General features: G+C 47.2%; 1 protein-coding gene and 1 long non-coding RNA gene across 2 annotated transcripts; one reads left to right on the top strand and one right to left on the bottom strand.

Moving 5' to 3' along the window:
- The first annotated feature begins 3,697 nt into the window (after nucleotides 1-3,697).
- Nucleotides 3,698-8,150, top strand: EBP (EBP cholestenol delta-isomerase). The gene is made up of 4 exons (XM_077921089.1): nucleotides 3,698-4,106; nucleotides 4,531-4,567; nucleotides 5,564-5,694; nucleotides 7,158-8,150. The coding sequence occupies exons 1-4, from the start codon at nucleotides 3,791-3,793 to the stop codon at nucleotides 7,367-7,369; spliced, it is 696 nt and encodes a 231-aa protein (XP_077777215.1). The 5' UTR covers nucleotides 3,698-3,790; the 3' UTR covers nucleotides 7,370-8,150.
- A 1,566-nt stretch (nucleotides 8,151-9,716) lies between these two features.
- LOC114587830 (uncharacterized) lies at nucleotides 9,717-12,340 on the bottom strand. Its single transcript, XR_013391124.1, has 2 exons — nucleotides 11,596-12,340; nucleotides 9,717-10,863 (listed from the first exon to the last, which is right to left on the bottom strand). It is a non-coding gene; the product is annotated as an uncharacterized LOC114587830 (long non-coding RNA).
- Nucleotides 12,341-12,951: the final 611 nt, after the last annotated feature.

Below are 12,951 nucleotides of genomic sequence, written 5' to 3'. Positions count from 1 at the left end.
CCTTTTGAGGGGGACCTTTAAATTGACAAACTGCTTTTACTGTCAGAAAGTTATTCCTGATATTTAGTCAGACTCTCCATTCTTATAACTTGAAGCCATTCCTTCCAGTCCTAGCCTCTGGAGTAGGATAAAACAAGTTTGCTCCCTCTTCCATGCAACAGCCCTTATAATATGGGAAGATGGCTATCATATCCCCTCCGTCTCCTCTTTACCAGGCTAAACGTAGCCAACTGCCTCAACCCTTCCCAAGTACTTACGACATGGAAAATATTTCACAGGACCTGGATATTAAGCACACAATGTATGGAAATTTAACTCCTCCAACAAGAACAATCAAAGGACAAGAGAAACCGGAGGCTATTTGGGCTAATTAGTACAACTATTAATTTTACAAACCACCAGTGTTCCTTTTGCAATTTGTCTTCAACTCTGCTAAGGGAGTGCGTTTTATAGAATCCTCTCGTAATCTTTTGTAAATCAAGCTCCTTGCAGGTGTGACATGGCAATCTCTACTGTAGACGGCAGGGCTTTTGCTGACAAGAGTTCATTAGGTGAATCCCACCCATTAGTATTCAACCACATCAGAACAGCATAATCTGTGCCACAACTGGAAAGCAGGAAAATGTGCTGTGTGCAGTGCAGATAACCCAAGGCAGTTAAACCAAGCACAGTTTATTGATTTATTCATTTTATTTTACTGTATTTCTAAACCGTATATTCCAAGAAATCTCCAAGCACATGATATACATTACAGCATCAAGAAATTAGACTTCCCAGAAAACATCTGCCAGTTTTAGAGATGGAAACACAGCACTACATTTGAGAGGTGTAATTCCTCTGCCCCCCACCTGTTAGATTATGGCTATGTTTGCAGACCCGTTTACTGTGCATGATGTGCTCTCCCAAGGATGCAGAGGTTTAGTCACCAACACAAAGCATCAGCTACAGTCCATCTCTATCCTGTTGTTTCTTATTAAATACTGTATTTTGATGTACTCCTCCACCAAACAGCTTCAATCTGCATTTAGAAAAAGAATGACCTTGCTGTATTTTAAGCCAGTAGTGTGTACACAGGATGTAATACACACTTCTCTGTGTAGTCAATACCAGTAACAGGAAAATGCTTGTATACTTCCCATATACCTGCACATCATATATTTAAAACACATTTTAAGCACATACACACACCAAGAATCTTGGGAACTGTAAAGGTAAAGGACCCCTGACCATTAGATCCAGTTGTGGCCGACTCTGGGGTTGCGGCGCTCATCTCGCTTTATTGGCCGAGGGAACCGGTGTACAGCTTCTGGGTCATGTGGCCAGCATGACTAAGCCGCTTCTGGCGAACCAGAGCAGTGCACGGAAACACCATTTACCTTCCCACCGGAGTGGTACCTACTTATCTACTTGCACTTTGATGTGCTTTCAAACTGCTAGGTTGGCAGGAGCAGGGACCGAGCAACGGGAGCTCACCCCATCCCGGGGATTCGAACCGCTGACCTTCTGATCGGCAAGTCCTAGGCTCTGTGGTTTAACCCACAGCGCCACCGGCGCCCCCTTGGGAACTGTAGTTTACCTCTAAAAAAAACCTACAATTCCAAGCACCCTGAAACTTAAATGTGCGCACACTGCCATTTTCATCCTGCCCATTCCTCAAGGACAGGGGTCAGCAACCTTTTTCAGCCGTGGGCCGGTCCACCATCCCTCAGACCTTGTGGTGGGCCAGACTATATTTTGGAAAAATAAATAAATTAACAAATTCCTATGCCCCACAAATAACCCAGAGATGCATTTTAAATCAAAGAACACATTCTACTCATGTAAAAACACGCAGATTCCCGGACCGTCTGCAGGCCAGATTGAGAAGGCGATTGGGCCGGATCTGGGCCCTGGGCCTTAGGTTGCCCACCCCTGCTCAAGGAGTTCAGGGCAGCAGTTATAAGTCCTCCTGTGCCCATTTTATCCTCCTCAAAACAATACTATGAAGTGCTGGAAGTGATATAAAAAATTAGAAATTACTTGAAAGAAACAAATAGGCTTAGGATTAAACTAAGTTATAGTTAAATAAATGGGATTTAGAATGTTAAGAAAAGTGAATAAGATGGACTATGTTTGGAAATTGTTTTAGTTTAATAATGATATTGGAAAGCTGTTACTTCTAACTACAAGGAAACTGAGAAGGGAGGGACTTGAGGAAGTCAACCAAGATGTTGAAAAGGTTGGATTTGTGAAGAATTAAGTTTGTTGTTATTGTTCATCTGTTTATTGTTCCCTTTTTTCTGTTTTTGTGTATCATTCTGCTTTGTTATCATTGTGGAAAATCTAATAAAAAATGAAAAAAAGATGAAGTGCTGGAAGTTGCCCAGAGTGGCTGGAAATCTGCTATCCCCCTCCACCCTTAATTTGCCAGAGTGCCCCTGGGCAAATTAAGGGGGCAGAGGACAGGAGTCTGCTTTTCAGCCCTCTACTTTCCAGCATTCCCAGCCACTCTGGAAGTGAAGCAACGAAAGTGGCGCAAGAGCTGAGGGCCAGGCAAAATCCTTGAGTCTCAGGCAGGCAAACTAGGTCTACGGAAGGAACAACTGACAGGTCTAGAACATGAACTCACATCGCCTCAGCCGCTCCGCAACCAATCATTATGCTAAGCTGCCCGTGACGTCGATATTTATGCAGGATGATTGGGTGAAGTGGCTGCCAATCAAGACCGAAGGGAAACCCTATTGGCTCTGGAGGTAATAGGGCGATATCGGCGAGGGTAGCAGCTGCGGAGCTGCAGGTTCATTTATTCTGCAGGCGCCTCTGTGGACGGAGGCAGTGCTGGTAAGTAAGGGCTCGGAAGTGCATTTATTACTGTTGGTGGAGAAGGCGTGCAGCGGTGCAATGCACTCTCATCTCTCTTCCTAACCTCGGGTTGTGGGTGGTGGTGGGGAAAACACTCTGTGCATGCCCAGGGGCAATGCGAGTTCGTCTCTGATGAATGCGAATCGGGAGATTTGTATTATTTTTTGGCGATCACTCTTAGCAGAGTAAGATTGTCTTCCATGAACACGGTTTTAACAATGAGTCCATAAGTGACTGTGGAGGCCAATTCTGGATCCACACGTCCTTTCCCAGTAGGGACATTGGTTTCCGGGCAGGGTGAGTGGAGACATAGGTTTCTGGGAGGGTGTTGATCACAAAGAGGGTTTGCCAAGCGTGCCTTCCTCTTAGCACATTTCACCCTTGCGCACCTGAGTTCAAGCATCTTCAGAGCCCATGACGCCTTTGGTAAAGGCTGTTCTCCAACTGGAGCGCTTGCAGGCCAGATTCCCAGTTGTCGGTGTTTATGCTACATTTTTTTAGATTTGCCTTGAAAAAGTTTTTGAACTTCTTTTGTTGACCACCAGCATTACGCTTTCCACTTCTGGAGTCACCTTATCCAATGGAGGTTTGGAAACAAAAGATTCTTAAAGGAAATATATTCTGGATTACTAAACAATGGGGACCTATATGTAAATCTGTTGGCTAGATAACACATTGATTTATTTGTATATGTAGTCTTTCCACCCCTTTTGATATGGGCTACAGTTCTAGTTTTCTGGACACCCCATGACCTCAAATTACATTGTTCTGTATAGTAATAGTTCAAACATTTCCCATAGTTGTGACAATGGTAACTCATTAGCCCAGAATCTGTATTCATTTCACATGTGCTTTCCAGTGAATTAACATTACCAACTCTGTTTCTTTATTGCAGAGCGAAAGAGCATTCACCGGTTTCAGCAACTTGGATTAATTCTCCTCGAGCGCCATGGGGTTAGAAGCGAAGCACCTTGCTGTTCCCCACCCTTACTGGCCTCGAAACCTGGAGCTCCAGCACTACATCCCCAATGACCGCCCCATGTGGCAGATCTTGACTTTCCTCTTCTCTGTCTCTGGGCTCCTGCTGATAGTAACTTGGCTCATAGCAAGATGGCAGAACAGGACAGCTGCACCCTTTGGAACCTGGCGCTCCTTGGCGATCTGCTGGTTTGCTGTCTGTGGCTTTATTCATGGTGTCATTGAAGGCTGGTTCAGCCTGTACCACAAGGAAATCGCAGGGGACCAGTCTTTTCTTTCACAGCTCTGTAAGACTGACTTGATGGTGGCGGGGATGGAGGGCATGTACTGTATGCAAAACACCAGAGTTCTTCTCCCAGTTCTGGGGAAAGTATGTCGTAGCAGTTAAATAAGGGGAGCATTATATAGACTCTATCATTAACATTTTATTTTATTTATTCAATATCTATCCCACCCTTTCTCCCCAAACCAGCAAATAGAACAAAGTAGCATTATTATTATTTTTTGCAGAGATGTAATATGCTTAAATTGGCTTTGTTTCCACTTGGAAATTGGTGCTGAATTTGAAAGTCTGAACAGTTCTCTTTACCTGGGTAGTACTAATTGCTAGTTAGTGAAATACACAAGCTTTTCAAGTCATGTGAAATTTTGTGCTTCTCAGCTTATTATAACCAATGTTGTGCCTTATTTTCTCTCCTCACTATCCTATAGGGAAGGAATACGCCAAAGGTGACAGCAGATACGTCATGTGAGTGTCTGCTTTGAGGCGGTGGGATAGCTGTTTGTCTATATCGTAATGGAGGAAAAGGATTCAGTCGTGCAAAGATCCAGCACTGAATCATTAGAAACAGAAAGATTGGTGTGGGGGGAGCACTAACAGCTTTAAAAGGCTATAGATGCATATTTTAAGCTACATCTTATAACATGGCAGCCCATAAGGAGGTAAAGTGGGACGGCTTTGCATGGGATTACCCTGAGTCATTTCTCTTGTGTTTCCTCAGCAGAACTTGCATTTTGGGGCGAATAATACTTTACCCGAGAAGCCACTGTTGTTGGCATTAGATGGTTAACATTTTGCTTACCGCCTGCAGGGTGAAGGCTAGTTGTTAGTTAGCAACTGTTGAGTGTGTGCTAAAGGCTTCTGGGGTAGCCACTTTAATCCATAGCAGCAAAAAACAAGAAAATTTGCCTCCTTGTGCCTTAAAGAAGAAGACATTTGTTGTAGCCTAAGCTAGGCTTGGAGAAACTTGGGGCTGGGGTATCAAATGCAACCCTCGAAGCCTCTCTGCCTGGTTCTCAGGACTCTTCCCCAGGCAACCCCTCTGCTCCCCAAAACACACCCCTTGAGTTCTTCTGCCTGGCTGGAATGTGTCCCTGGACTCTTGCGTGCCTAGATGAAGGGGAATCTCTGACCTCTGTGCAGTTGCAATGCAGCCTGCTGTACAAAGTCACATCCAGAAAAGCTCTGCTTGCTTTTCTTTCTGGCCCCACCCACCAGTGGAATGCGGCCCCCAGAAAGCTTTCTACAGGGTAGTGCAACCCTTGGGCTGAAAAAGCTCCCCCCCCCCCCAGCATAAGCATTTGTGGACTCAAGTCTGTTTCTTAATAATGCTTCAATGCATCTGATATTGGAGCTGGGGAGGTGGAAATGTGAAGAGACAGACCAGAGAGAAATGCAGTGCAAAAAACAGTTTGGATGCTTCTCGACCCCCAACTGATTTCTATTTCACTTTTGTCCCTACAGATCAGACAATTTCACAGTTTGTGTGGAGACCATCACAGCCTTCGCCTGGGGCCCCCTCTCCATCTGGACTGTGTTAGCATTTCTTTCAGACCAGCCCCATCGGTTTGTGCTGCAGTTGATTGTGTCGCTGGGTAGGTATATGAGGCAAACACAAGGACAGATCTCTAAATATAATGACGGCCGAGCTCAACTGCATCCCAATCCCCTGTGCCTTTTCACCACATGTTCTGCACTGGAAGAATGCCTGAAAAGGTTGCTGCATGCTCCCTTGTGTTCCTGGCATCCATAACCCCTCACCCTTGTCTTCTCCCTCTCCCCACCCCAAGCAATTAAAAAAAATCCCAGTTATCTCTCTCACACTCAATTGCAACCACTGGAAAACTAGGAAACTCATGGAACTAGGAAATTCGGGCTGTATATCTTTTTTTGTCTGGTTCTAATCCAGACGTATCAGGGATGCGGGTGGCGCTGTGGGTAAAACCTCAGTGCCTAGGACTTGCCGATCGCATGGTCGGCGGTTCGAATCCCCACGGCAGGGTGCGCTCCCGTCGTTCGGTCCCAGCGCCTGCCAACCTAGCAGTTTGAAAGCACCCCCGGGTGCAAGTAGATAAATAAAAGGTAAAGGTACCCCTGCCCATACGGGCCAGTCTTGCCAGACTCTAGGGTTGTGCGCCCATCTCACTCTATAGGCTGGGAGCCAGCGCTGTCCGCAGACACTTCCGGGTCACGTGGTCAGCGTGACGAAGCTGCATCTGGCGAGCCAGCGCAGCACATGGAAATGCCATTTACCTTCCCGCTAGTAAGCGGTCCCTATTTATCTACTTGCACCCGGGGGTGCTTTCGAACTGCTAGGTTGGCAGGCGCTGGGACCGAGCAATGGGAGCGCACCCCGCCGCGGGGATTCGAACCGCCGACCTGACGATCAGCAAGTCCTAGGCGCTGAGGTTTTACCGACAGCGCCACCCGTGTCTCAAAGTAGATAAATAGGGACCGCTTAATAGCGGGAAGGTAAACGGCGTTCCGTGTGCTGCGCTGGCTCGCCAGATGCAGCCTTGTCACGCTGGCCACGTGACCCGGAAGTGTCTGCGGACAGCGCTGGCTCCCGGCCTATAGAGTGAGATGAGCGCACAACCCTAGAGTCTGTCAAGACTGGCCCGTACCGGCAGGGGTCCCTTTACCTTTACCTTAATCCAGACGTGGGGAACCTTGGGCCCAGCGGCCAAATGTGGCTGTCCAGATCTCTTGCGCCTGGCCCTCAGGGTTCTCCCCCAGGCCCTGCCCACTCCTGTGCCAGACCCTTCACTGGCCCTGCTCAACTCGCTTCCTGGTGTGCTTTTGTGTCTCTGGAACTGTGGTCATGCTTTTCACTTACCTGGCTGGAGAGATGTGTGTGAAAACCTCTGAAGTGTTCATGACTTGAATGTAGCCTATGGGATAAAAGCAGGAGTCGAAGTTGTTCCTCCACTCTAGCCACACCCATCGCTGGTAAGTGGCCCCCAGATGGTTGCCCATGAAGGGATGTGGCCCCTTGGGCTGAAAAGGGTTCCTTACCCCCTGCTCTAATTGGTTGTCTTGTCTCTACCATTCAATGCAGGCCAACTCTATGGAGACGTTCTGTACTTTTCTACCGAGTATCTTGAGGGCTTCAGTCACAGTGAGATAGGGCACCCGATATACTTCTGGTTTTATTTTGTCTTCATGAACGCTTTGTGGATCATCATTCCTTCCATCCTCATCCTGGATGCTTGGAAGCACCTCAGCACTTGCCAGAAGATAACGGATGCTGGCAAATTCAAGAAGCACTGACCTCTTGCATAGTGGATCATCATGAACACATATGCCATAGGAGAAGCACTGGAATAATTCAGGGATTGGTTGGCTACTTTCTGGTGCCTTGTCTAGGTCCATTTCGTCCACTGCCCCCATCAACTAGGGAAATTCTCCAAGTATCCACCAATTACCCCTCCTCGGGATTAAGTGGAATGGCCTTCTGTATCTATTTTACAGCTGCTGGAATATGCTCTGTCCTGCAGCTCCTTCCAGAAGAGACTTCTATCAAAGACCCCTGGAACTGAGAGCTGGGGCAAGGCAGGGAGAGTGTGTTGAGGGGAAGCCCTATTGAATTTGGTAGGTTTTACTTCTGAGCAAATGGGTTGCAGGTCCCATTATGGATAGCCTCCATCATGCAATTCTGTATTAGACTAAGCAGAGCAGTGCTATGAAGACTTCATATAGGGCTCTGTGTGACTGCTAGACCTGGGGTTAGGGTTATATCTCAAGCTAAATGAGGCTGCAGAGTAGAAGCATCCAGTTTTTTTAATTTCTGTTTGGGATGCTTGTGTATCTAGTTGTGAAGGTAGGACAAAATCCACCGTTAATAATATTACGCTGATTTCACATCTAGATCTCTTCTTAAGAGGGGACCTTTCTCCTGCTTTTGAAACAGGTTTCTTTTCTGTAAACTATGCTCCTAAGCATTTCAGTACATTTTCAAAGGAAAACCTTTAGTACCTCACATATGCTGCTGAACTCACTGGTTTTGTAAAATGAGATACAATTGTTTTTTAAATAAATGATGATCCACCTGTTTCCTTGTCTGTTGAAACTGTGTGCATGGCAGGTGGGGAAGTATGTAAGGAGGCCAAGAAGAAGCTCTGCTTGGTGGAAATCTTCATGCAAAATTCTATACAATGTGCTTCTACTTATGTTTAATAGTTGCCTTAAATCAGTAGTGGCGAACTTATGCCACGCGTGCCAGAGAAGGCACTCACATCCTTCTCTGTGGCCATGCACACTGTCGCCCCAGCATCCATGCTAGGCGCGCGAGCGCCCAAAGCCTGCAGCCCTGGTACCGTAGCTTCCATGCTGGGGGTAGGGAAGGAGTGAGGAGGAGAGGAGGGCTGGGTTAGGATTAGAATTGGGATGCTGGTGGCACTGTGGTCTAAACTACAGAGCCTAGGGCTTGCCGATCGGAAGGTCGGCAGTTTGAATCCCCACAACGGGGTGAGCTCCCTTTGTTCGGTCCCAGCTCCTGCCCGCCTAGCAGTTCAAAAACACATCAAGTACAAGTAGATAAATAGGTACCGCTCTGGAGGGAAGGTAAATGGCGTTTCCATGCGCTGCTCTGGTTTGCCAGAAGCGGCTTAGGCATGCTGGCCACATGACCCGGAATTTGTCTGCGGACAAACGCCGGCTCCCTCAGCCTATAGAGCAAGATGAGCATTAAACCCCAGAGTCGACCGCAACTTGACCTAACGGTCAGGGGTACCTTTACTTTTACCTTTACCTTAAAGGATTAGAATTAGGGGTCAGGGTCAGTGTTGTTTTATGTTTTCTTGTGATTTTGATTGATTTGCGGTTGGTTTGCTTTTTTCAATTAGTTGTGTTGCTGCTTTTTCACGGCCTGCAAGTTTGTTGGCTTTGTGGTTTTCTGGAAAGTTTCAGTTTTTACTTTGAATGCAGCCCTGCAGCCCCAGCACTAAGTGAGGGAAAGCTGGGCTGGGGCTCCACTTCTGAGAGATCCCTGCCTCCACTTCTGCTTGCAAGCAAGTAGGAGTGGGATCAGGCTGCTCCGCTAGGCAGCGTTGCTGCTTGCACGGGAACAGGAGCTGGATCGGGGCTGCTCAGCTGGGGAGGTGCAGGCTCCTTCACACTTTCCGTTGAGGGGTTCGCAGCTGCACTCCCCTCAAGGAAGAAGTTTAAAGGAGCCCCCACCTTCACATCACATCCCCTCCAACCCCGTGAAGGCAGCCAGGCTGAATAGTTGCTGGGGTTGGGGAAGGTGGAAGCAGCCCAGAAGCTGCATCTCAGAGCCCCTGCACCACCCGAAGGCAGCCAGGCGCTCCTCAGCTTCTGAAAAAAGTTCCAAAACTGGAGCACTCATTTCCAGGTTTGAAGTGTTCAGTTCCAAGTAGTTTGAGAACAAAGCTGTTCGAAAACTGAGGTACCACTGTATTTATTTCCCCCAATTTGAACTGTGTTTATTTTTCCCCCGGTGCTGATTTTCTTGAGTCAAAATGAGAGTACCCCTAAACATTTTTTTTGGGGGGGGGAAGCACTGAGCTATACCATAAAATTATATATCAATGCAAAAACCTTTATGAAGGATTATTTATTACAACAGCAGTCATAAAGAAGAAACGTGAAACACAGAGAAAATGAGATATACAGGTTTAATTGCCGTGTTGGCACTTTACAATAAATAAGTGGGTTTTGGGTTGCAGTTTGGGCACTTGGTCTCTACCAGCCCTGAAAGCAAACTACAAAACTAAATACTTGTTTCTGCACTAGTAATTTCTTCTTCAAGCATCGCCCTCCTTACAGTGCATGGCAGTAATCCCACTCTGAGGTTTATCAGAGCATGGATAACGGGGGCAAGACTATCCTGGTTCAGGAACAGCAATGGCTGGCGAGAAGCGCTCTTGGGTCTTTTTACACAAGCACAAACCCAGGTTTCAGCATGTGTGCCTTCAAGAGGGAGCTGCAAGTATAACTAATGACAAATGTCAAACAGAAATTCAACAGGTGAAGCTTTCACTAGAATGCCAAGGTGGCAACAGAGGTGGGGAAGTTTTGCTTGCTGTTTAAAAGTAGGAGCCCTGCCAGAAAGAAAGAAAAAAGGCAAATCTTCCTATATAAATAGGACTTCAAGGCCACACCATCCGTTTTGGCTCCTCTGTCGCTTGGCCCCCTTCCTCTTCCTCACTGCCGGCTATTAGCTGCTTTCTCCCTGGGGGCAAGAGAGACAGAGAGATGCAGCAATGGGGATGGGGAACCTGGGTCTCTCCCGGTGCTGCAAGGACTATAACTCCCATTATCCCTAACCCTCGGCCATGCACTGTATACCGTAATTGATTAATCAATATGGTGAGCCGGCTCAAATATATTTAATCAGTTAACACATGCAGACTATAAAGTAAAGTACACTGGATAATTTATTAGAGCACCAGATTCTATGTACTTTGTCTTATATCAAGGCAGTCCCAGGCTTGCTTGCTTTCTCAGCACCCAAAATCTATCAATGTCCAAGAGTATCCAAAAGCAAAGAGTTCCCCGCTGGCTCCAAAACACAAAGCAACATCTTGGCTCTAAGGATGGCATGTTCAGGGCCTCTTCTGGCATCAGTAGCCCATGGGCAAGTCCAGAGTCCAGCCAAGACTATGGGGAAGCTTCCTGTTGCAACCACCTATCAAGCCACAGGAGGCCCAAACAGGTCCATAGTTTCCACCACCAAGGAGAGATGCTTCAGGAAGGAGCTGATGGACACACGCAGAATCCGGGCTTCATCTGCTCTCCATCGACTGCAAAAAAAATAATATATATATATACTTTGTGTAGACCGAAACTTGTAGTCAACACTTACACTACACTTAACAGTCCAATATCCTCATTCTATTCCAGTCCCTCATTCTATTCCAATTTATTCTTATCATGGCAGCACCTGAATGCAAAGGACTCAACAGAGAGGAAGGGAGGAATTATTATTCTCTATATAGTATCATCAGCTTGTATAGCACTTTACAGAAAATACGAGGGGATAGATCTCTGCCCTGACAGGCTTACAGCTAAAATTTGGCACAACAGAGGAAGGAGAGGGACGTGGGGGCAGCGAAGGAGGCGATGATTTGACTGACAAGTGCTGAGCTTTAGTTAGAGGCCTGGCTGCTGTGGTGTCCCTGCTCCAAGGGCTTCATGGGAAGGTGAGCGGGAAGGCTTGAAAGAAATAAGCGAGGAGGGTTCTGAGAGGGGGTACCAGGCATATGGGGCACCAGGGAGGAAAAGGCAGAGATGTTTCGGGGAACAGAAGACGTCCAGAGGTTGAGGAGGTACAAATAATAAAATTGTTGTTGTTGTTTAAACCCTGGTTCAAGTCCAACATGCCATCCAGTACGGCGCCACCTTGTCTCTCATCCTCCTGCAGCTTGTGCAGGAGACCTTCCAGCAGGCTGCACCCAGGACTCAGAGCCCACCATCTGCCCCGACTGCTGCCACATCTTGCCTCTTGTAGAAGAGGGCGCCTGGCCAATACTCACACATGCAAGATGTCCTCCGTCACATCCAGTTCCTTGCCGATTCCTTCTTTGCGGGGCTCAGGTTTCGGGTCCAGGGAGCCCAGTGCAATCTGGGCCAATGATGATGATGGGAAAGGGACCCTCAGCTCACAGAGGTCGGGGGTAGCGATAAGGAGCATAAAACGTACAAGAAAATTACACACACAAACACGAGCACACTGCCCACCTTTCCAACAAGAGACACACTCTCTATTCAAGGTCACCATTGTATTCTGTGTTTAATATTTCTGGGAGAGCTTCTAGACCCTGGTTTTCGACTGCGGAGCTCTGACACAATTAGAATCCCTGCTTCTCCATGACTGTAGATGGAGAAAACTCAAGACCAATGTTCAAATTGCAGGGTGGGGGGCAGAGGGGGCCATTTTTGTGCCGACCTCCTTCGCCTACTATTTTTAGAGGGGGGGGGTTGCATCAGGGAAGCAGAGGGAGATGTGTTATAACTAGAAGAGGAGGGGGCCCAGGGCACGTGGATTTCATTCAAGACCTTCCTACCTCTTTCCCTTCACCCCACTCAGTCACCATTCTGTTGTATTTGCAGTTGTTAGTGGTCAAAAAGCATTAAAGGAAAACTTATCCCCATTTCTCACCTCACAAAGAATCCTGAGCACTGTCGCTAACCCTTCACAAAGCTACAAAGTGCCCATAATACTTTGCGGGTGAAACCCTAGCAACCCACCAGCTTGATTTCCCAGCAGCTCTACAAATGCATCTTGCTTCATTTAGTTCTTAAGGGGGGGGGGGGAGAGAGAGAGAGAGAGGAAGAAGTTGCATTGGAAGTAAGCAGAGACACCGCAGGGGCTTGAACCCCGTCCTGGAAACCAGGAGCGCCAACCACCAGCGTCTTTTGCTTTTTTTTGGCCAATGCAACAAGGTGAAAAGCAAAACCTGAGAGAACACTCTGAATACAGAATGTTCTCTCAGGAAAAAAGAAAACCCTTAAGAATTATGAAGTTGCAGACAGAACACAATCAAGGTTTTATCCCTTGCCATTAGCAAGGGATATTCACCTAGATTAAGTCACAGAATGCCATGTTGACTGCCATTCATTTGCAGGGCAGGACAGAGAGACTGGATCCAGTCTCCAAACTCTGCCTTTATGCTCACCTTTTTGATTGTCCCTCTGAAGTGTGAATTCATGGGCCTGGAAGTTCCTTCCGCTGGTCTGTGAAAAGCAATCTGGACTCATTACTTTGTCCCCGGCCCTTTCCCGCCAATTCCAGAGAAATGTTTTTGGAACCCAGCTGTTCTGACTGACCTGACTTCTGCAGGAAGAGCTGGCTTCCCCTGAGTGTGGTGGGCTCTTGGGCAGAACTGTGA

Source organism: Podarcis muralis, chromosome 17 (assembly GCF_964188315.1).
Source record: "Podarcis muralis chromosome 17, rPodMur119.hap1.1, whole genome shotgun sequence".
Classification (NCBI taxonomy): Eukaryota; Metazoa; Chordata; class Lepidosauria; order Squamata; family Lacertidae; genus Podarcis; species Podarcis muralis.
The sequence above is the reverse complement of the archived record's forward strand: the minus strand, read 5'-3'. Positions and strand labels throughout refer to the sequence as shown.

Excerpts from the sequence above, each read along its gene's own strand:
- EBP (XM_077921089.1), top strand. The coding sequence starts at position 3,791 with ATGGGGTTAGAAGCGAAGCACCTTGCTGTTCCCCACCCTTACTGGCCT. Across the intron at positions 4,568-5,563 it reads GGTGACAGCAGATACGTCAT|ATCAGACAATTTCACAGTTT; the intron begins GTGAGTGTCTGC and ends TTGTCCCTACAG. Across the intron at positions 5,695-7,157 it reads GCAGTTGATTGTGTCGCTGG|GCCAACTCTATGGAGACGTT; the intron begins GTAGGTATATGA and ends CATTCAATGCAG.